The sequence below is a fragment of the Triticum aestivum genome, chromosome 7B (genome assembly GCF_018294505.1).
Source record: "Triticum aestivum cultivar Chinese Spring chromosome 7B, IWGSC CS RefSeq v2.1, whole genome shotgun sequence".
NCBI classification, from domain to species: Eukaryota; Viridiplantae; Streptophyta; class Magnoliopsida; order Poales; family Poaceae; genus Triticum; species Triticum aestivum.
Window position 1 is genome coordinate 17,988,240 of NC_057813.1, and position 22,117 is coordinate 18,010,356.

Below are 22,117 nucleotides of genomic sequence, written 5' to 3' on the forward strand. Positions count from 1 at the left end.
ACGAGAATTCGCCGGTTGAAATAATTAATGAAAGACTGAAAAGGTTCCGCATGAATGAAATTGATGGTCGAAAGAGATTCAGGCTCCGGGAAGAAAAGGGTGGGAGGGCGGGAAAACAAATGCAACTTGGGAGGGGGAACCGACGAATATCTTGAAGAGAAAAACACCGGTTGAAATCATTGAGGAGAGAGAGCAAAAACTTCGCACGAGTAGGATGGATACTCAAATACGGACTTCGGCTTGGAGAAGAAGAAGGGGAGGGCGGGTGGGAAAAGAAAACAACTGAGGACAGAAAAACAACTTCGTTGAGATTGAACTGAGGATTGAACTCAATGATGAAGAGGCTCGAGTCAACATGACGAGAAATGCACCGGATGAAAAGAGAAGAGAACCAACGATCGAAAAACCAACTGCGTGATCCTAAAGAAAAATTTGAAGGGGAAGAGAAGTAATTCAAAACACCTACGTCAAGATTCCTTACCAGAGCGACGAAGGGGCTGAGGAGTAAAAAGAATTCCTACTCTCCGATATAACTAGACTCCGAAAACAGTTTTCTTCTAGACTCAACAACGGCCAAACTACACGATCAATCAAGGGGGCTCCTAGGGTCGGTCGAGGCTCTGATACCAACTTGTCACGCCCAATATGCGACCCTATCCAAAAGGAACTCGAAGGTCCCACCAAGGATAGACCCGCATATTGAAACGCTTTTGCAAGGTGGATATCATTACATCAACATTACATAATAGATGGGGATACATAAAAGAGGCATACAATGCCACATGACTATAACATCATCATACATAAGATCATCATCTGACTACAGATGAAGCACAAACAGAAACTCAAACGACATCCACCCTGCTAGCCCAGGCTGCCGACCTGGAACCTATCCCCTGATCGAAGAAGCAGAAGAAGAACTCCAAGACAAGCAAACATCACTCTCGCATCATGATCATCGAATAACCTATACCTGCAACTGTTGTTGTAGTAATCTGTGAGCCACGAGGACTCAGCAATCCCATTACCATGGGTATCAAGACTAGCAAAGCTTAAAGGGAAAGGAAGGGGCAAAGTGGTGAGGCTGCAGCAGCGACTAAGCATATATGGTGGCTAGCATACGCAAATAAGAGCGATAAGAGAGCAAGCGAAACGGTCGTGAAACTAGCAATGATCAAGAAGTGATCCTGAACTCCTACTTAAGTCAAACATAACCCAAAAACCGTGCTCACTTCCCGGACTCTGCCGAGAAGAGACCATCACGGCTACACACGCGGTTGATGCGTTTTAATTCGGATATGGTGTCAAGTTATCTACAACCGAACATTAACAAATTCCCATCTGCCTATAACCACAGGCACGGCTTTCGAAAGATTATACCCTGCAGGGGTGTCCCAACTTAGCCCATGATAAGCTCTCGCGATCAACGAAGGATATACCTTCTCCCAGGAAGACCCGATCAGACTCGGAATCTCGGTTTATAAGACCTTTTGACAATGGTAAAACAAGACCAGCAAAGCCGCCCGATGCGCCGACAAATCCCGATAGGAGCTGCACATATCTCGTTCTCAGGGCAACACCGGATGAGACATCCTACGAGTAAAACCAGACCTCGAGTTGCCCTGAGGTGGCCCCGCAGTCTACTCGGTTCGGACCAACACTTAGACAAGCACTGGCCCGGGGGGGCTAAAATAAAGATGACCCTCGGGTTGGCCGACCCAAGGGAAAGGATAGGTGGTGGTGAGGCAAATGGTAAAACCAAGGTTGGGCCTTGCTGGAGGAGTTTTATTCAAAGCGAACTGTCAAGGGGGTCCCATAAATCACCCGACCACGTAAGGAACGCAAAATCCAGGAACATAACACCGGTATGACGGAAACTAGGGCGGCAAGAGTGGAACAAAACACCAGGCATAAGGCCGAGTCTTCCACCCTTTACCAAGTATATAGATGCATTAATAATAATATAAGAGATATTGTGATATCCCAACATAAACATGTCCACCATGGAGCAATCTTCAACTTCACCTGCAACTAGCAACGCTATAAGAGGGCTGAGCAAAAGCGGTAACATAGCCAAGCAACAGTTTGCATAGGAAAGGTGTCAAAGGTTAGAGGTTCATGGCAATATGGGAGGCTTGATAAACAGGTGATAGGTAGCGCAGCATAGCGATAGAACGAAGCAACTAGCATAGCAATGATAGTAGTGAGATCCAGGGTAGCGGTCATCTTGCCTGAAATCCCGCAAGGAAGAAGAACAAGTCCATGAAGAAGATGAACTGATAAAGCCGAACCAACCGTAGACGAACGAATCCTCACGATCGCAACGAAACAGGAACTATCGAAAAGAAGCACACAACATAGTAAACACACCACACATGAACAAGGCATGATGCACAACAAGCATGATGCATGACAAGACTAAATGAAGCTACTCATGGCAAGAGATGATGCAAACAAGAGCAACACATCAAGGCAAGTTTAAATGAGGCCGGGAACAACATATAACAATTCCGGTAAGTCCTCATATGCAAATTTCGAAGTTGGTCCAGATCTGAATAAACCTTATGTTCAAGTTGTTAAACAGCAAGTTAAGATCTGCAAAGATGATCTACACGAGATTCTAGTCAAGTTACATATAAAGTTTATTAGATTTGGAGCTACGGTCTAGAAGATATGAGCAACACAAGTTAAACATGGCATTGATGCAAAATGCACCCAAACATCAAGCAAACACCTCAAAACATGGATGCAACATGATAATATGAAACTACATGCAATTCTAAGCAAGTTTCATATAAAGCACACTCAAAACGGAGCAACGGTTCAACACACACACATGAAACAAGTTTGAAGGACAAGCTGCCCAAAACAGCAACTAGGCATATTGCAAGCATCAAAACAACATGCTACAGCACCCCAACATGAAAACAAAAGACATGGACATGAAGTACATGTAAAGCATAACAAAACATGAACACTGAGCTATCTCCATAAATCACTAGAACATGCTCAATCACACATGATAAGATTGCAAGTTATAACAATTTCAGACTTTGCAGAAAATAACATCACGATGCAATGTTTAGAGCTATCAAACAACATGGTACAGGAACTTATCATGGCAAACAAAGGCATGGCATGATACTACTAAATGCATAGATAAAAAGTCCCTTAGTGACCATAAGCCAAAAAGGATCAGAAAATATGATGGCACCCATGTAAACATGGCAAGTTATAATACAGATTCAAACATGGCAGAAACAGAATTATGAAGGCATGTAGATGAGCTTGTACAACTCACTACAGATCATTACATGGCATGGCAAGGCAACCAACAGTAAGAAGACATGTTTGTGAAGCTAAGCATGGCAATAGCAAGTCCATAGGGTACATGGAACACTAGCAACAATCATGGAAACAACTGAACTTAATGTTAACAGGCTGACAGCAACATTATGAAGCAACTTCGGAGCAAGATATGAACAAGCTACAGCAAGCTATAAATGCAACCATGGGCACGTATGGTTATAGGATGACATGTAGAAAAAAACATATTTAGTGATCATCTCCAGATTATGCATAGAATGACTAGTAGAAACATGTTTATATAGCATCACGAAATAACAGATTCAGCCTAGCAAAACAGCAACATCATGTACCCTACTTAACAATCTTGAATCACTCACCACAAGTCATTGCATGACAAGATAAGCATAGCATCATCAATAAGACATGTTTGTGTAACCAACCAAGGCAAGAACAAGTTCATAGCATGCAAGGATCAACTACAACAAGCTTGGCCAAATTGAATAACATGTAAACAATCTGCCAGGAAACATTTTAAAGCAAAAGTAGAGCACGAAAATGACATGCTAGACTACTCCATAATTTCAACAAAGGGCATGAATGGATAGACAATAACCACATGTTCAAAACACCCTTACTGAAGTATCTCAAAATATGCATGGATCTCTCTGTAGCATCAAGTTTACATGGCATCAAAATAACAGAAGAACAGTGACTAAAATCAGCAACATCACGATGCCTAGTTTGCATGCTTTTGCTAGTCACCACATTGATCACAAAAATACATGGTAAGAACCTCTGTAAAGAAGACATGGCATAGTTCAAAACACATGTAGACATCAACCACATAGGATGCACACATTAATCATGGCAAAAATGACAAAAGAGCTCGTTCTGATAACAGACAGCAGAAAACATCATGAAGCACTCTTACAACGATGATTCAGGCATCAATATGAGCTCAAATGAATATGATGCAATGGAATGAAATGATGTACTCATTGATACGAACAATTTGACATATTACACGCACGAAACGGAGCTATGGAGGACTACATCAACCGCGTTGTTCTAACGCTTCCGCTTTCGGTCTACGAGGGTACGTGGACACACTCTCCCCTCTCGTTGCTATACATCACCATGATCTTGCGTGTGCATAGGATTTTTTTTGAAATTACTACGTTCCCCAACTGTGGTATCAGACCCTAGGTTTTATGCATTGATGTTATATGCACGAGTAGAACACAAGTGAGTTGTGGGCGATACAAGTCATACTGCTTACCAGCATGTCATACTTTGGTTTGGCGGTATTGTTGGATGAAGCGGCCCGGACCGACAATACGCGTACGCTTACGCGAGACTGGTTTTACCGCCGTGCTTTGCACACAGGTGACTAGCGGGTGTCAGTTTCTCCAACTTTAGTTGAACCGAGTGTGGCTACGCCCAGTCCTTGAGAAGGTTAAAACAACACTAACTTGACGAACTATCGTTGTGGTTTTTATGCGTAGGTAAGAACGGTTCTTGCTCAGCCCGTAGCAGCCATGTAAAATTTGCAACAACAAAGTAGAGGACGTCTAACTTATTTTTGCACGGCATGTTGTGATGTGATATGGTCAAGACGTGATGCTATATTTTATTGTATGAGATGATCATGTTTTGTAACCGAGTTATCGGCAACTGGCAGGAGCCATATGGTTGTCACTTTATTGTATGAAATGCAAGCACCCTGTAATTGCTTTACTTTATCACTAAGCGGTAGTGATAGTCGTAGAAGCAATATATGGCGAAACGACAATGATACTACAATGGAGATTAAGGTGTCGTGCCGGTGACGATGGTGATCACGATGGTGCTTCAGAGATGGAGATCACAAGCACAAGATGATGATGGCCATATCATGTCACTTATATTGATTGCATGTGATGTTTATCCTTTATGCATCTTATCTTGCTTTGATTGACGGTAGCATTTTAAGATGATCTCTCACTAATTATCAAGAAGTGTTCTCCCTGAGTATGCACCGTTGCGAAAGTTCTTCGTGCTGAGACACCACGTGATGATCGGGTGTGATAGGCTCTACGTTCAAATACAATGGGTGCAAAATAGTTGCACACGTGGAATACTCATGTTAAACTTGACGAGCCTAGCATATACAGATATGGCCTCGGAACACGGAGGCCGAAAGGCAGAGCATGAATCATATAGTAGATATGATCAACATAGTGATGTTCACCATTGAAAACTACTCCATCTCACGTGATGATCGGACATGGTTTAGTTGATTTGGATCACGTGATCACTTAGATGACTAGAGGGATGTCTGTCTAAGTGGGAGTTCTTTAGTAATATGATTAATTGAACTTAAATTTATCATGAACTTAGTACCTGATAGTATTTTGCTTGTCTATGTTTATTGTAGATAGATGGCCCGTGCTATTGTTCCGTTGAATTTTAATGCGTTCCTTGAGAAAGCTAAGTTGAAAGATGATGGTAGCAATTACACAAACTGGGTCCATAACTTGAGGATTATCCTCATTGCTGCACAGAAGAATTACGTCCTCGAAGCACCGCTAGGTGCCAAACCTGCTGCAGGAGTAACACCAGATGTTATGAACGTCTGGCAGAGCAAAGCTGATGACTACTCGATAGTTCAGTGTGCCATGCTTTACGGCTTAGAACCGGGACTTCAATGATGTTTTGAACGTCATGGGGCATATGAGATGTTCCAGGAGTTGAAGTTAATATTTCAAGCAAATGCCCGGATTGAGAGATATGAAGTCTCCAATAAGTTCTACAGCTGCAAGATGGAGGAGAATAGTTCTGTCAGTGAGCATATACTCAGAATGTCTGGGTATAATAATCATTTGATTCAACTGGGAGTTGATCTTCCGGATGATAGCGTCATTGACAGAATTCTTCAATCACTGCTACCAAGCTACAAGAGCTTCGTGATGAACTATAATATGCAAGGGATGGATAAGACAATTCCTGAGCTCTTTGCAATGCTAAAGGCTGCGGAGGTAGAAATCAAAAAGGAGCATCAAGTGTTGATGGTCAATAAGACCACCAGTTTCAAGAAGAAGGGCAAAGGGAAAAACAAAGGGAACTTCAAGAAGAACAGCAAACAAGTTGCTACTCAAGAGAAGAAACCCAAGTCTGGACCTAAGCCTGAGACTGAGTGCTTCTACTGCAAGCAGACTGGTCACTAGAAGCGGAACTGCCCCAAGTATTTGGCGGATAAGAAGGATGGCAAGGTGAACAAAGGTATATGTGATATACATGTTATTGATGTGTACCTTACTAATGCTCGTAGTAGCACCTGGGTATTTGATACTGGTTCTGTTACTAATATTTGCAACTCGAAACAGGGACTACGGATTAAGCGAAGATTGGCTAAGGACGAGGTGACGATGCGCGTGGGAAATGGTTCCAAAGTCGATGTGATCGCGGTCGGCACGCTACCTCTACATCTACCTTCGGGATTAGTTTTAGACCTGAATAATTGTTATTTGGTGTCAGCGTTGAGGATGAACATTATATCTGGATCTTGTTTGATGCGAGACGGTTATTCATTTAAATCAGAGAATAATGGTTGTTCTATTTATATGAGTAATATCTTTTATGGTCATGCACCCTTGAAGAGTGGTCTATTTTTATTAAATCTCGATAGTAGTGATACACACATTCATAATGTTGAAGCCAAAAGATGCAGAGTTGATAATGATAGTGCAACTTATTTGTGGCACTGCCGTTTGGGTCATATTGGTGTAAAGCGCATGAAGAAACTCCATACAGATGGACTTCTGGAATCACTTGATTATGAATCACTTGGTACTTGCGAACCGTGCCTCATGGGCAAGATGACTAAAACACTGTTCTCCGGAACTATGGAGCGAGCAACTGATTTGTTGGAAATCATACATACCAATGTGTGTGGTCCAATGAATGTTGAGGCTCGCGGCGGGTATCGTTATTTTCTCACCTTCACAGATGATTTGAGCAGATATGGGTATATCTACTTAATGAAACACAAGTCTGAAACATTTGAAAAGTTCAAAGAATTTCAGAGTGAAGTGGAAAATCATCGTAACAAGAAAATAAAGTTTCTACGATCTGATCGTGGAGGAGAATATTTGAGTTACGAGTTTGGTTTACATTTGAAACAATGCGGAATAGTTTCGCAACTCACGCCACCAGGAACACCATCGCGTAATGGTGTATCCGAACGTTGTAATCGTACTTTACTAGATATGGTGCGATCTATGATGTCTCTTACTGATTTACCGCTATCGCTTTGGGGTTATGCTTTAGAGACGGCCGCATTCACGTTAAATAGGGCACCATCAAAATCCTTCGAGACGACGCCTTATGAACTGTGGTTTGGCAAGAAACCAAAATTGTCGTTTCTTAAAGTTTGGGGCTGCGATGCTTATGTGAAGAAACTTCAACCAGATAAGCTCGAAGCCAAATCGGAGAAATGTATCTTCATATGATACCCAAAAGAGACTATTGGGTGCACCTTCTATCACAGATATGAAGGCAAGACTTTTGTTGCTAAATTCGGATCCTTTCTAGAGAAGGAGTTTCTTTCGAAAGAAATGAGTGGGAGGAAAGTAGAACTTGATGAGGTAACTGTACCTGCTCCCTTATTGGAAAGTAGTTCATCATAGAAACCGGTTCCTATGACAACTACACCAATTAGTGAGGAAGCTAATGATATTGATCATGAAACTTCAGATCAAGTTACTACCGAACCTCGTAGGTCAACCAGAGTAAGATCCGCACCAGAGTGGTACGGTAATCCTATTCTGGAAGTCATGTTACTTGACCATGACGAACCTACGAACTATGAGGAAGCGATGATGAGCCCAGATTTCGCAAAATGGCTTGAGGCCATGAAATCTGAGATGGGATCCATGCATGAGAACAAAGTATGGACTTTGGTTGACTTGCCCGATGATCGGCAAGCCATTAAGAATAAATGGATCTTCAAGAAAAAGACTGGCGCTGATGGTAATATAACTGTCTACAAAGCTCGACTTGTTGCAAAAGGTTTTCGACAAGTTCAAGGGGTTGACTACGATGAGACTTTCTCACCCGTAGCGATGCTTAAGTCTGTCCAAATCATGTTAGCAATTGCCGCATTTTATGATTATGAAATATGGCAAATGGATGTCAAAACTGCGTTCCTGAATGGATTTCTGGAAGAAGAGTTGTATATGATGCAACCAGAAGGTTTTGTCGATCCAAAAGGTGCTAACAAAGTGTGCAACCTACAGCGGTCCATTTATGGACTGGTGCAAGCCTCTCAGAGTTGGAATAAACGCTTTGATAGTGTGATCAAAGCATATGGTTTTATACAGACTTTTGGAGAAGCATGTATTTACAAGAAAGTGAGTGGGAGCTCTGTAGCATTTCTGACATTATATGTAGATGACATATCATTAATTGGAAATGATATAGAATTTCTGGATAGCATAAAGGGATACTTGAATAAAAGTTTTTCGATGAAAGACCTCGGTGAAGCTGCTTACATATTGGGCATCAAGATCTATAGAGATAGATCAAGACACTTAATTGGACTTTCACAAAGCACATACCTTGATAAAGTTTTGAAAAAGTTCAAAATGGATCAGGCAAAGAAAGGGTTCATGCCTGTATTACAAGGTGTGAAGTTGAGTCAGACTCAATGCCCGACCACAGTAGAAGATAGAGAGAAAATGAAAGATGTTCCCTATGCTTCAGCCATAGGCTCTATCATGTATGCAATGTTGTGTACCAGACCTGACGTATGCTTAGCTAGAAGTTTGGCAGGGAGGTACCAAAGTAATCCAGGAGTGGATCACTGGACAGCAGTCAAGAACATCCTGAAATACTTGAAAAGGACTAAGGATATGTTTCTCATTTATGGAGGTGACAAAGAGCTAGTCGTAAATGGTTACGTCGATGCAAGCTTTGACACTGATCCGGACGATTCTAAATCGCAAACCGGATATGTGTTTATATTGAATGGTGGAGCTGCCAGTTGGTGCAGTTCTAAACAAAGCATCGTAGCGGGATCTACATGTGAACCGGAGTACATAGCTGCTTCGAAAGCAGCAAATGAAGGAGTCTGGATGAAGGAGTTCATATCCGATCTAGGTGTCGTACCTAGTGCATCAGGTCCAATGAAAATCTTTTGTGACAATACTGGTGCAATTGCCTTGGAAAAGGAATCCAGATTTCACAAGAGAACCAAGCACATCAAGAGACGCTTCAACTCCATCTGGGACCAAGTCCAGGTGGGAGACATAGAGATTTGCAAGATACATACGGATCTGAATGTTGCAGACCCGTTGACTAAGCCTCTTCCACGAGCAAAACATGATCAGCACAAAGGCTCCATGGGTGCTAGAATCATTATTGTGTAATCTAGACTATTGACTCTAGTGTAAGTGGGAGACTGAAGGAAATATGCCCTAGAGGCAATAATAAAGTTATTATTTATTTCCTTATATCATGATAAATGTTTATTATTCATGCTAGAATTGTATTAACCGGAAACATTATACATGTGTGAATACATAGACAAACTTAATGTCACTACTAGCTCATTAATCAAAGATGGTTATGTTTCCTAACCATAGACATGAGTTGTCATTTGATTAACGGGATCACATCATTAGGAGAATGATGTGATTGACATGACCCATTCCATTAGCTTAGCACTTTGATCGTTTAGTATGTTGCTATTGCTTTCTTCATGACTTATACATGTTCCTACAACTATGAGATTATGCAACTCCCGTTTACCGGAGGAACACTTTATGTGCTACCAAACATCACAACATAACTAGGTGATTATAAAGGATCCCTAAAGGTGTCTCCAAAGTTACATGTTGAGTTGGCGTATTTCGAGATTAGGTTTTGTCACTCCGATTGTCGGGGAGGTATCTCTGGGCCCTCTCGGTAATGCACATCACTATAAGCCTTGCAAGCAATGTAGCTAATGAGTTAGTTACGGAATGATGCATTACGTAACGAGTAAAGAGACTTGCCGGTAACGAGATTGAACTAGGTATTGGATACCGATGATCGAATCTCGGGCAAGTAACATACCGATGACAAAGGGAACAACATATGTTGTTATGCGGTTTGACCGATAAAGATCTTCGTAGAATATGTCGGAGCCAATATGAGCATCCAGGTTCTGCTATTGGTTATTGAGCGGAAACGTGTCTCGGTCATGTCTACATAGTTCTCGAACCCGTAGGGTCCGCACGCTTAAGGTTTCATTAACAGTTTTATTATGAGTTTATGAGTTTTGATGTACCGAAGGTTGTTCGGAGTCCCGGATGTGATCGCGGACATGACGAGGAGTCTCGAAATGGTCGAGACATAAAGATTGATATATTGGACGACTATATTTGGACACCGGAAAGGTTCCGGGTGAGATTGGGACAATACCAGAGCTCCGGGAGGTTATCGGAACCCCGTGGGAGGTATATGGGCCTTATTGGGCCTTAGTGGAAAGGAGGGGAAAGGAGCAAGGGAGGGGGCACCCCCCCCCCAAGCCCAATCCGAATTGGGAGGGGGCCCGGCCCCCCTTTCCTTCCTCCCTCCTTCCTCTTCCTTCCCTCTCCTTCTCCTAATAGGAAAGGGGGGAGTCCTACTCCCGGTGGGGGTTGGACTCCCCCCCTAGGGCGCGCCACCCCCCTTGGCCGGCCCCTTCCTCCACTCCTTTATATACGGGGGAGGGGGGGCACCCCAAAGATACAACAATTGATCTCTTGATCTCTTAGCCGTGTGCGGTACGGTGCCCCCCTCCACCATAGTCCTCCTCGATAATATTGTAGCGGTGCTTAGGCGAAGTCCTGCGACTGTAGAACATCAAGATCGTCACCATGCTGTCATGCTAACAGAACTCTCCCTCGACACTCGGCTAGATCGGAGTTCGAGGGATGTCATCGAGCTGAACGTGTGCAAGAACTCGGAGGTGCTGTAGTTTCGATGCTTGATCGGTCGGGCCGTGAATACGTACGACTACATCAACCGCGTTGTTCTAACGCTTCCGCTTTTGGTCTACGAGGGTACGTGGACACACTCTCCCCTCTCGTTGCTATGCATCACCATGATCTTGCGTGTGCGTAGGAATTTTTTTTGAAATTACTATGTTCCCCAACAATCCTCCCTCTCCACCTCTCCACCATCATCTCCAGTACGTCGCCCTCTCTCACTGTTTCCTCTCCACTATACTCGTCGCCATCGGTCTGAGGATACTTCTCCTGACGCGCCTTCCACCTCTGGTGCACCTCCCTTCCTGCCTTTCCCGGTTCACAACCTTCGTGCTCGGCCTCGCCCCCCGCATGATCGCTACTCTCCTACTCGGTACGGTCTCTCTGTTATTGCTGAGCCCACTTCCTATCGGACTGCCATGACTCAGCCTGAATGGCAGCTGGTGATGGCCGAAGAGCTTGCTGCCCTTGAGCGCTCTGGCACATGGGATCTGGTTTCCCTCCCTTCCGGTGTTCGTCCCATCACCTGCAAGTGGGTCTACAGGATTAAGACTCACTCTGATGGTTCTCTTGAGCGCTATAAAGCGCGTCTTGTGGCTTGTGGTTTTCAGCAGGAGCAGGGGCGCGATTATGATGAGACATTCGCTCATGTGGCCCACATGACCACTATTCACACTCTTCTTGTTGTGACTTTTGTTCGTCATTGGTCTATCTCTCAACTTGATGTTCAGAATGCTTTTCTCAATGGCGAGTTGCGTGAGGAGGTTTATATGCAGCCACCACCGGGGTACTACGCTCCTGATGGTCTGGTCTGTAGACTTCGCCGCTCCCTCTATGGTCTTAAACAAGCCCCTCATGCCTGGTTTGAGCGCTTTGCCTCTATGGTGACTACCGCTGGTTTCTTGCCCAGTGATCATGATCCCGCGTTGTTTGTTCACACGTCTCCTCGTGGTCGGACTCTTCTACTCCTCTATGTTGATGACCTGATCATCATTGGTGACGATCTTGACTATATTGCCTTTGTTAAGGCTCGCCTTCGCGAACAGTTCCTCATGACTGATCTTGGTCCACTTTGCTACTTTCTTGGGATTGACATTTCCTCGACTTCTGATGGCTTCTACATCTCTCAAGAAAAATATATTCAGGATCTTCTTGCTCGCGCTGCTCTCGGTGATGAGCGCACCGTTGTGAATCCTATGGAGCTCAACGTTCAGCTTCGTGCCTCTGATGGTGACCCCCTTCCTAATCCCACTCGCTATCATCATCTTGTTGGCAGTCTTGTCTATCTTGCTGTTACGCGTCCTGACATCTCCTATCCTGTCCACATTCTGAGTCAGTTTGTTTCTGCCCCCACCTCTGTCCACTATAGTCATCTTCTCCGTGTTCTACGGTATCTTCGTGGCACGATCTCTCAGCGCCTTTTCTTTCCCCGCTCCAGCTCTCTTGAGCTCCAAGCCTAGTCTGATGCTACTTGGGCTAGTGATCCCTCTGATCGACGCTCGCTGTCTGCTTATTGTTTCTTTCTTGGTGTCTCTCTTATTGCCTGGAAGACAAAGAAACAGACTGCAGTTTCTCACTCGAGTACAGAGGCTGAGTTGCAGCCATGGCTATGTTGACGGCTGAGGTGATCTGGTTACGGTGGTTACTTGAGGATCTTGGTGTGTCTGCTACTACCTCGACTCCCTTACTGTCAGACAGTACTGGCGCTATCAGTATTGCGCGTGACCCGGTGAAGCATGAGCTCACCAAGCACATCGGTGTGGATGCCCACTTTGTGCGTGCTGCTGTGCAGGATCAGATTCTCGCTCTTCACTATGTGCCCTCTGAGTTACAGTTGGCAGACTTCTTCACGAAGGCACGGACTCGAGCGCAACATGGCTTTTTTCTTTCCAAACTCAGTGTTGTTGATCCACCATGAGTTTGAGGGGAGGTGTTAGATGTGTATAGTCTTTTTTCGGTATATCCCCGTTGTATAAGGGGTTTTCTGCATTTTGACACACATGTATATGTAATGGCCTTTGGCTCTCAGGAAATACAGTTGTTGTTTATCCAACAGTTTTTTCATAAAAAATGTACTATTTAGTTTTACTTTACGAATATTAATTCCAAGACTGGGGTTAGAGCAAATTCATCGGGCAATTGCCTGACTCTAGTACACCAACACACAAGGACACAACTCTGTCCAAGCCGAGTTACATTGGGTGATTGGACATCAGGAAAACAAAGCGACATAGAAGCTTCTCTGATGCACAATTTTATTGGACAGTATCTCCGAAGAACAACAAGAAATGGACACAGTCTTTCTCTGGAATGACTGAGGCTTGAAACTACCTCGATAGTCGATCAAACATGACCGGCATCCCGTCGTCGCCGCTTCCTAGTTCATGTCCATGTCAACGACACCTTGGTTGACCTTGTTTCAGGCTATGAATCTCTGAACCTGATGACCTCTGAAGAATATAACACTTGGAACAATGAAGAGACGAATTGGTATGAGGGCTGGGATCCCTGGTAGGCTTCACTGTATCTCTTCATACCGTTTCCACCAGATCCTTCATTTGTTATAGTGAACTGGCCAACGAGGCTGTCGTGCTGCTCCTGCTTAGTCCTAGTTGTAAAAGCTTGTTTTTCAAAAAGGGGCACTTTATTACTTAAAAGATTTAAGCATTACACCCAGCCTCTGCATAGCAAAAATGCACACAATCAAACAATGTCCTCCCACACAAACAAAAAATAAAAAGGTGAAATACAAAGAAACATGTAGAGTCCGTATAACACCTAAAGCGGAGGGGGGCCAATCCTAAAATCATGCTGCCACCCAAAGCCGGGTAAAAGTATCCCTCATTGTAGCCTCCAATCGTGTACAACTCTCCGTAAATAGATCTCGTTTCTCCATGCGTTGTAGAGATGACCATAAACAAAGAGTATATCTATAGATAACCTGCATAAGAAAAGTACTTTTATCGTTAAAAGCCTTATCATTTCTACATAGCCAAAGCGACCAAATAATGGCAAGCGCTCTCACCCTAAGAAGAGTTCTAAACTTGTAATCAATCCCATGTAAGTAATTGTCAAATACATTAGAAATACTACAAGAGGGATACAAGTCAGAAGCTATTTGGATGACTGGCCATATAGAATGAGCCAATTTGCATTGGAAGAATAAATGTTATTGTCTCATCATGGTGACAAAGGACACATTGCATACTGATATCTACAATTTTTTATTATTTCATGCTATTATATTACCAATCTTATATGTTTTTATGCAAATTTACACCAAATTTGGGAACTAACCTATTAACTCGGTGTGTAGTGCCCGTTGTAGTTTTTTGCTTGTTTTTGGTTTTATAGAAAATCCCTACCAAACGGAGTCCAAATACGATGAAACTTTTTAGCGATTTTTTCCGAACCAAGAGGGACCCTAGAAGCTTTGGGGGAGGACCAGAAGCCAGACGAGGAGACGGCAAGGCATTAGGTCGCGCCCTGGGGGGTAGGGTGCGCCCTGTTGTCTTGTGGACCCCTCGTGGCACCGTCCAACCTAATTCCAGTGTTATAAATTCCCAAATATTTCGAAACCTCCAGAGCGAGACCTAAAACAATTATTCTGCCACCGCAAGTCTCTGTTTTTGAGTGATTCCATCTGGAGGCCTCCGCTGGTACTCTGCCGGAGGGGGAATCAATCACAAGCGGCTTCTAAATCAACCTTGTTGCTCCTTCAATGATGTGTGAGTAGTTCCCACGGGACCTATGGGCACATAGCTAGTAGCTAGATCTCTCTCTCTCTCTCTCTCTCTCTTGCGCGCGCGCGCCTTCAATACAATGTTCTTCTCGGAGATCTATTTGATATAATCTTCTTTTGCGGTGTGTTTGTTTAGGATCAGATGAATTGTGGGTTTATGATCAGATTGTTCATTGAAAGTAATTGAGTTATTTCTGAACTTTATTATGTGTAATTGTTATAGCTTTGTATTTCTCTCTGATCTATCTGTTTGGTTGGGCCAACTAGATTGGTTTATCTTCAGTGGGAGAGGTGCTTTGTGGTAGGTTCAATCTTGTGGTGTCCTCACCTAGTGACAGAAGGGGTAGCGAGGCACGTATTTGTATTATTGCTACTAAGGATAAAACGGCGGGGTTTGATCATATTGATTGTTCTTATTATGTCTCCATTATGTCATCATGCTACAAGCATTACTCTGTTTGTTATAAACTTAATACCTTAAGTTGCATGCTAGATAGCGGTCAAGGGGTGGAGTAATAGTAGATGCAGAATCGTTTCGGTCTACTTGTCACAGGCGTAATGCCTATGGACTGATCATGCCATGAATAACATCACAACTATGTGTTTTTTTCTATCAATTGCCCAACAGTAATTTGTGTACCCACTGTTTGCTATATTCTTGAGAGAGATGCCTCTAGTGAAAACTATGCCCCCCGGGTCCATCTATCCAAATCATATTTAAAAAACCTAAAAATATTGTTGCCATTTATTTCCTTTTATTTTATTTGACTTTGCAACTTATATATCTCCTACTATTAGATTTAATCCTTGCAATTAACGAGTACAAGGGGATTAACAACCCTCTTGCCCGCGTTGGGTGCAAGTATTTGCTCTTGTGTGTGTAGGTACTGCTAAAGATCGTTTGTGTGGATCTCCTATTGGTTCGAGAAACCTTGGTTCTTTACTGAGGGAAATACTATCTGCTACCATCTACTTAACCCGTCCTCTCTGGGGAAATCCCATAAGTAGCACGTACTTCCATGACAACTCCTCTTAATAAGGTTATCTTTAGTCAGAATGACTCCATGCAAAGATTGTATTCTTAAGAGGTATCTTCATCTTTCAGATCTTCTTGTTATTATCAACTAGCACATCAGACTAGAGTAAAGCTCTATACATATACTCCATTGATAATTGTCCATTCCCATGTAGGTTCCAACGAAATACATCGGGCACATGTGACAACTGCACCGTGGACAACAGCTGGAGCATGATGTTCCACAATTGGAGTCTGGGTCCAATGAAATGTCTTTGAATATCACATTTGGCGGAAATGATCCCATTACCATGCCGATAGTATCACCATTGTGATGCACAATGTTTTATAGAGCCGTATATTATTTCTGGAGTCTGGCATTTCCTACCACTTATCCTCCCAGAATCTAATTTCCGAGTCGACCTTAATTGAGAAGGATCCATAGCATAAGAAATTTTTCTTTGTATCCATTAGACCCGCACAAAAGTGAGAATCCCCAGGCTTCCAATATACTTGGGATGCCGCCTTGAAACCTATATATTTCCTCCTTAGGAGAGTTTACCATACACCATCTTCCGTCAGTAATTTAAACAACCATTTGCCGATGAAGGCCCTATTCTTAACCTCAAGGTCATGAATAACCAACCCCGCCTTGGACTTTGGGACGGAAAACCACACTCCATTTAGCTAGTCAATATTTCTTTCTCTCGCTATCTCCTTGGCAAAAGAATCTTGATCGGAAATAATCCAATCTATGTAAAACTCCGTTCGGCAACTAGAACAAGGAAATCATATATAGTACCATATTACTTGGTACAGAATTTATGAGGATCAATCTTCCACCCAGAGATAGTAGTTTACCTTTTGAACTGCTAAGTCTTTTTTGTAGTCTCTCCTCGACATGTTTCCATTCAGCATTTTTGAGTCTCCGATAATGTATCGGTATCCCCAAATATGTGATCGGAAACTGGCCAACCCCGCATCCAAACAGGTCTGTGTACCGATGGGCCTCGTCATGTGCCTCGCCAATGCAAAACAATTCACTTTTATGAAAATTGAACTTAAGACCCGAGAGTTGCTCGAATGCTGATAAAATTAATTTCAGATTTCTTGCTTTCTTGAGGTCATGGTTCATGAAGAGAATCGTATCATTGGCATATTGAAGGATAGAGAGACCACCATCAACTTCATGATTTGCTACCTCGTCAATTTGCCCATCAGCCTTGGCACACTCAATCATGACCGCTAGCATATCCGCCACTATATTGAATAGCATGGACGATAACGAGTCACCTTGTCACAATCCATTCTTTGTTTGGAAATAGTGGCCAATGTTATCATTGACCTTAATGGCAACACTACCCTCCAGAAACGAAGCTATGGATCATAGAGTGCCACTCTGCAGAAAATCCGTTCATTCTGAGAGTTTGTTGAAGAAAGGGCCACTTGCCTTTGTCCTAAGCTTTTTCAAAATCTATTTTGAGTACCACACCATAAAAAAATGTCCAATGTAATTTGTGGAATGTTTCATGAATGATAAGGACTCCATATAGGGTGTGTCTGCCTTGCATAAAAGTTGTCTATGAAGGACGAATCACATGTTCAACAATCGAATTTAGCCTAATAGTCGCAACCTTCGTGAATATTTTAAAACCAACATTAAGGAGGTAAATAGGTATATATTTTTGTATCCTTTCGGCCTCATTAACCTTAGGTAATAAAATAATCTCACCTAAGTTTAAGCGAAACAATTCTAGTTATAAAAGCTTCTGTGATTGATGGATCTGCATCTTCCCCTTTCCCATGTATTACAATATATACCTTAGTTACCTTAGAAATGTAGCTAGTACTTGGTGAATTAGACTGATCTCTGCAAGTTGTATCGCTACTCATCTTAGGGTGATTGCTGAGACCATCTCGTGTTCGTTTCCTCTAATCGTTCTGAGTCCTATCAATTGGTATCAGTAGCCACTTCTATCCTCGGAGGCAAATTGGTTCATATTTAGTAAGGATTGGGATCTCTCCTAAAATCGCTCTATCTTTGTCTGAGCTATGGCGGCGATAGACATCATCTAGTCGGTGGCAGAAGGGTGAGGTCATTGGCAAGGGATTCGAGATTTTCCTGGGTGAAGTTCCGGAGGTGTGTTCAATCTGGCCATGTGCACCCGCACAAAGCACAATGAGATCACTAAGGAGCTAGACATTCTGCATGATGAGGTGACAACGCTAGGGCCCAAGGAGGAGAGAAATCTAAGACCAAATTGATGAAGTCAATACTGGGTTGAGCAAGGTCAAATCTCATGAGGTACAACTTGGCAAGCTAGAGGTAATCATGGATAAAATTTCCGAGGTTCAGACAAAAGTGTTCTCACACTATAAAACATGCCATCTATTGTAAAAAAATCATCGTGATGGGGAAAGAACCATCATCTAAGATCATTTTCTATGATGGTGACCATCACAAGCTAATGGCCACCCGAAGCAGCCTCCCCCTGCATGTTGGGTGATGATTCGATCTGATATTACGTGACGCCGGTTAAGTGTCACAATTCATGTCCGTATTCAGTGATTATTTTGAGTGTCATAAAAAATGTTGGACGCGTTAGTGAAAGAAATATAAATAGATAAATTACTAATTATTTTTGCAGCTGAATTATTTTGTCGCATGTTCTTTGTTAATAGAAATTGCACTGAATAGAGATCGTCCAGTTCCCTCATAAACAAAGGAATTGGGAACATGAGTACCATGACATAAGGTTGTGCTCGACTACCACATTGCATAGAATAAGGATTGTGCGATTCCCTCGTAGATAAAGGAATTGGAAACAATGGTACTACGATGCAAGGTTGTGCTCGACTACCACGTCACCGACAATGCAAGGCGAGAGGGCATCATGGTGAGTCGATCTGCGCCTGCTGCACATCGAAGTGATGCGTGATTGTGGGACAGTGAAGTAAGGATGCTTTTAAGTGAGATCTAGTTATTATGAGACATTCTAGTGAGATTGATTCAGTTTTCTCGATTAGATGATGCAAATTATTATGCAGTTTCATGTTTTGCAGGAAATGGGTCAGAAATAGATAACTGATTCAATCTAGATGACCCTGGAATACTCAAAAGGTGTTGAGTAGTTTATGCAATTCACGATTGATCACAAGAGCGAAGGTGAAAATATGTTGTGCCTATGAAGTATGTGTAATAATTTGCTATAACATGACATGATACAGACCTTATTGATAGTCGCATACACATAAATATATGTCCATCACCTATATAAGGTGGGTCTATCTTGGGGAAGTTGTGAGCAATGGTGAAAGTCATAGTACCGATCATGGTGGTTATGTAATTTTTCGTTTCTTTTGAAAACCTATCCAACCTTTTTTCCTTCATGTAGTATGGTGCAACATAATATAATTGCATATTAGTATCTTTTATGAAACAAGTCATCATGGTTACATATGAAAGCCTTGTTCATATCAAGGCTTTGTTTGGGAATCAAGGAAATCAGTACGAAATTTGAGAGATGGTCATATGTAATAGTTCAATTTTTAGCAAAAATGGAAATTTGACACAATCATGTGGATTAAATATTTAAATTTAATGCAAAGACTAGTCTATGCCCATGACTTAACTTTCTTGCATCATACACCCATGCGATCATTCGCCGGTCAACCATATGTATATCTGAATCGTAATGTTTGTGTTGTGCATTAAATTGATGTGCACGTAGAAGAAATATCGAGCGGAGAAATATATATATTCAATTTGTGCCATTTATAGATTCTTTAGAACATCCTTTAGAAGATAGACAAGATCAAGACTCTGATGTCAGTGCTTGACCTTCTACACTATCACATGGCAAGTAAAAATAGTGTGCGTAATATCACGACTTATAGTAAGATACGCTTTGATTATATAGCACTTAATGGATCATATATGTGACGTAGGTATATATATTTTGGGCGAGGCATTATTAGTACAATTGAAATATGCATTCATTGTCCACCGAAACTATATTGACAATAAATCAGATATGAAATTGCTAGTCTCGATATGTCATAAATTGGATATAATATTCCATACAACACATACATGTCACTAACATTTATAGTATTTTAATCATGTTTTACCATCAGAGAAGGAATTTGCTATATGATGATGCTATAAATATCGTACCCTCCTCATCACCCTCTCCATACAAACACTCTTTAGGTGTCATACCTCTCATAGTTTTATCCAACTCTCATAAGTTTTCCCCCAAAAAAGCCTCAAATTTCCTCCATGAATCAAAGAGTCATCCAGGAGTGGAACCCCTCTGAGGTAGAGGGGGCAAGATCAATCATTGATCGTCTCAACAACTACTACAACTGTGATGGCACCAGCAATGAGAAGAACAAGAAGCATGATATCGTTGCCAATCTCAAAGCATGGTTCCCTAAGAAGACCATGCAACAGGTAACAGACTTGTATGATGATCTTGTTATGGAGATGCATATGTTGAAGTGTCCAGAGAAGGAGTACAATGGTACCAATAGTAACCATGGTGTCATTTACACCGTGGATGGCCTTGTGAATAAAAACTTTGGATTGCAAGAGGAGGTTCCCATAGAAGGAATGGGTATTTTGTTTGGTCATCCATTAGAGAGTATGCAAACCAAGGAGATACAAGAAGAGGTGCAGATGGTCGAGGAGAATAAGGTGGTGTTGGAGAATAAGATGTGCATCCCTCAACCAGTGCTTGCACCACGTGCCAAGGGGTTTTGGACCCCGGAGGAACACAGGTTATTCATGTTTCATCCTTCCTAATTTTCCATGGGATTTTAAAAATTATTTCATTTTGATTATTCGCTTGGAGATGTCAGGTGTATTTTAATAGAAAGCATACTATAAACTATTATGTGGGCTTTCATTATCATGAATCAGAGGTTTATTTTTTATTTTTACTGTACTCATAGTGCACATTTCACATTTACCAGAAACAATAGTACCAAGATGTATATATTTTGTTTGTGGACGACTGACTTTATCTCATTATTGTGCTTACATTAATAAGTTAATACCACCGGCGCTTGACCTTGCAACTAAGGATGGAGTAGTTAATTATATATTCATAGTAAAAATGAAACTTCTATTGCAAGTCTTATCATGGTCTATTTATATCTATTATCAATATATGACCATGGTAGTTATGAAATTCCTTATTTATTTATAATCATCTATTATCACATATTATATTATAACATCGTAAAAGATAAAGATAGATGTCCTTTACTAGCACAAAGGTTAATATTTGGCTACAAGTTTTAATACTCCAACTATTGCATTTTTTCACCAATATATTAATAATCAATATGTCCTTAAAATAATTAACCTAACTAGTTCATCTTGAACATGGTTATTCTAGGCTCTTTCTCCATGGGTTGAGTGCATGTGGTCGTGGAAAATGGAAGGACATATCAAAGTACTTTGTCACTAGTAGGACTCCAGCCCAGATTTCGAGCCATGCACAGAAGTACTTCATGAGGCTACAGAGCAAAGGGTCAGGAAGCCAACGCTATAGCATCAATGACGTGGAGCTCGATGATGCTGATCCATGCAAAATGGAGAATAGCTTTAATTTCTGGCAAGCACTCGCCTTGAAATCTACAATTGGTGTTGATAACCAAAATCCAAGTTTTCATTTGCAAACTCCTTCAAGTCCATTTGTCACCATGAACAATATAGTCTAGTTTGGAGTTGTCTTTCTTGAAGAAAAGGAGTTAGTAGTAGTATCTTGTGAGACTTATATGATGTTGTCGTTGCAGTAGGGGTTAGTGAACTTTGTTCCTACTAGTATACAAGCATTACTTAAACTTCCTTCAAAGTATTGTATGTGATATCATGTAGAAGATGTTATGATTTAAATTATTTTTGCATATGTGTTTGGAGAGTCAATAATATGTGTTGTTACTATTTACTATGGTTGTTGTATAAACATTGCAATTGAGATTGATGTGGTATTGATATGAACATACCATTTTTCTCTGGGTGGGTCCTACATGTAAGGAGGTGTGACATGA

At 41.9% G+C, this 22,117-nt stretch overlaps 1 protein-coding gene across 1 annotated transcript; it reads left to right on the forward strand.

Annotated features, from left to right (window-relative positions):
- The first annotated feature begins 20,339 nt into the window (after positions 1 to 20,339).
- On the forward strand, positions 20,340 to 21,787 carry LOC123157461 (uncharacterized). The gene is made up of 3 exons (XM_044575747.1): positions 20,340 to 20,513; positions 20,562 to 20,839; positions 21,463 to 21,787. The coding sequence occupies exons 1-3, from the start codon at positions 20,340 to 20,342 to the stop codon at positions 21,785 to 21,787; spliced, it is 777 nt and encodes a 258-aa protein (XP_044431682.1).
- Positions 21,788 to 22,117: the final 330 nt, after the last annotated feature.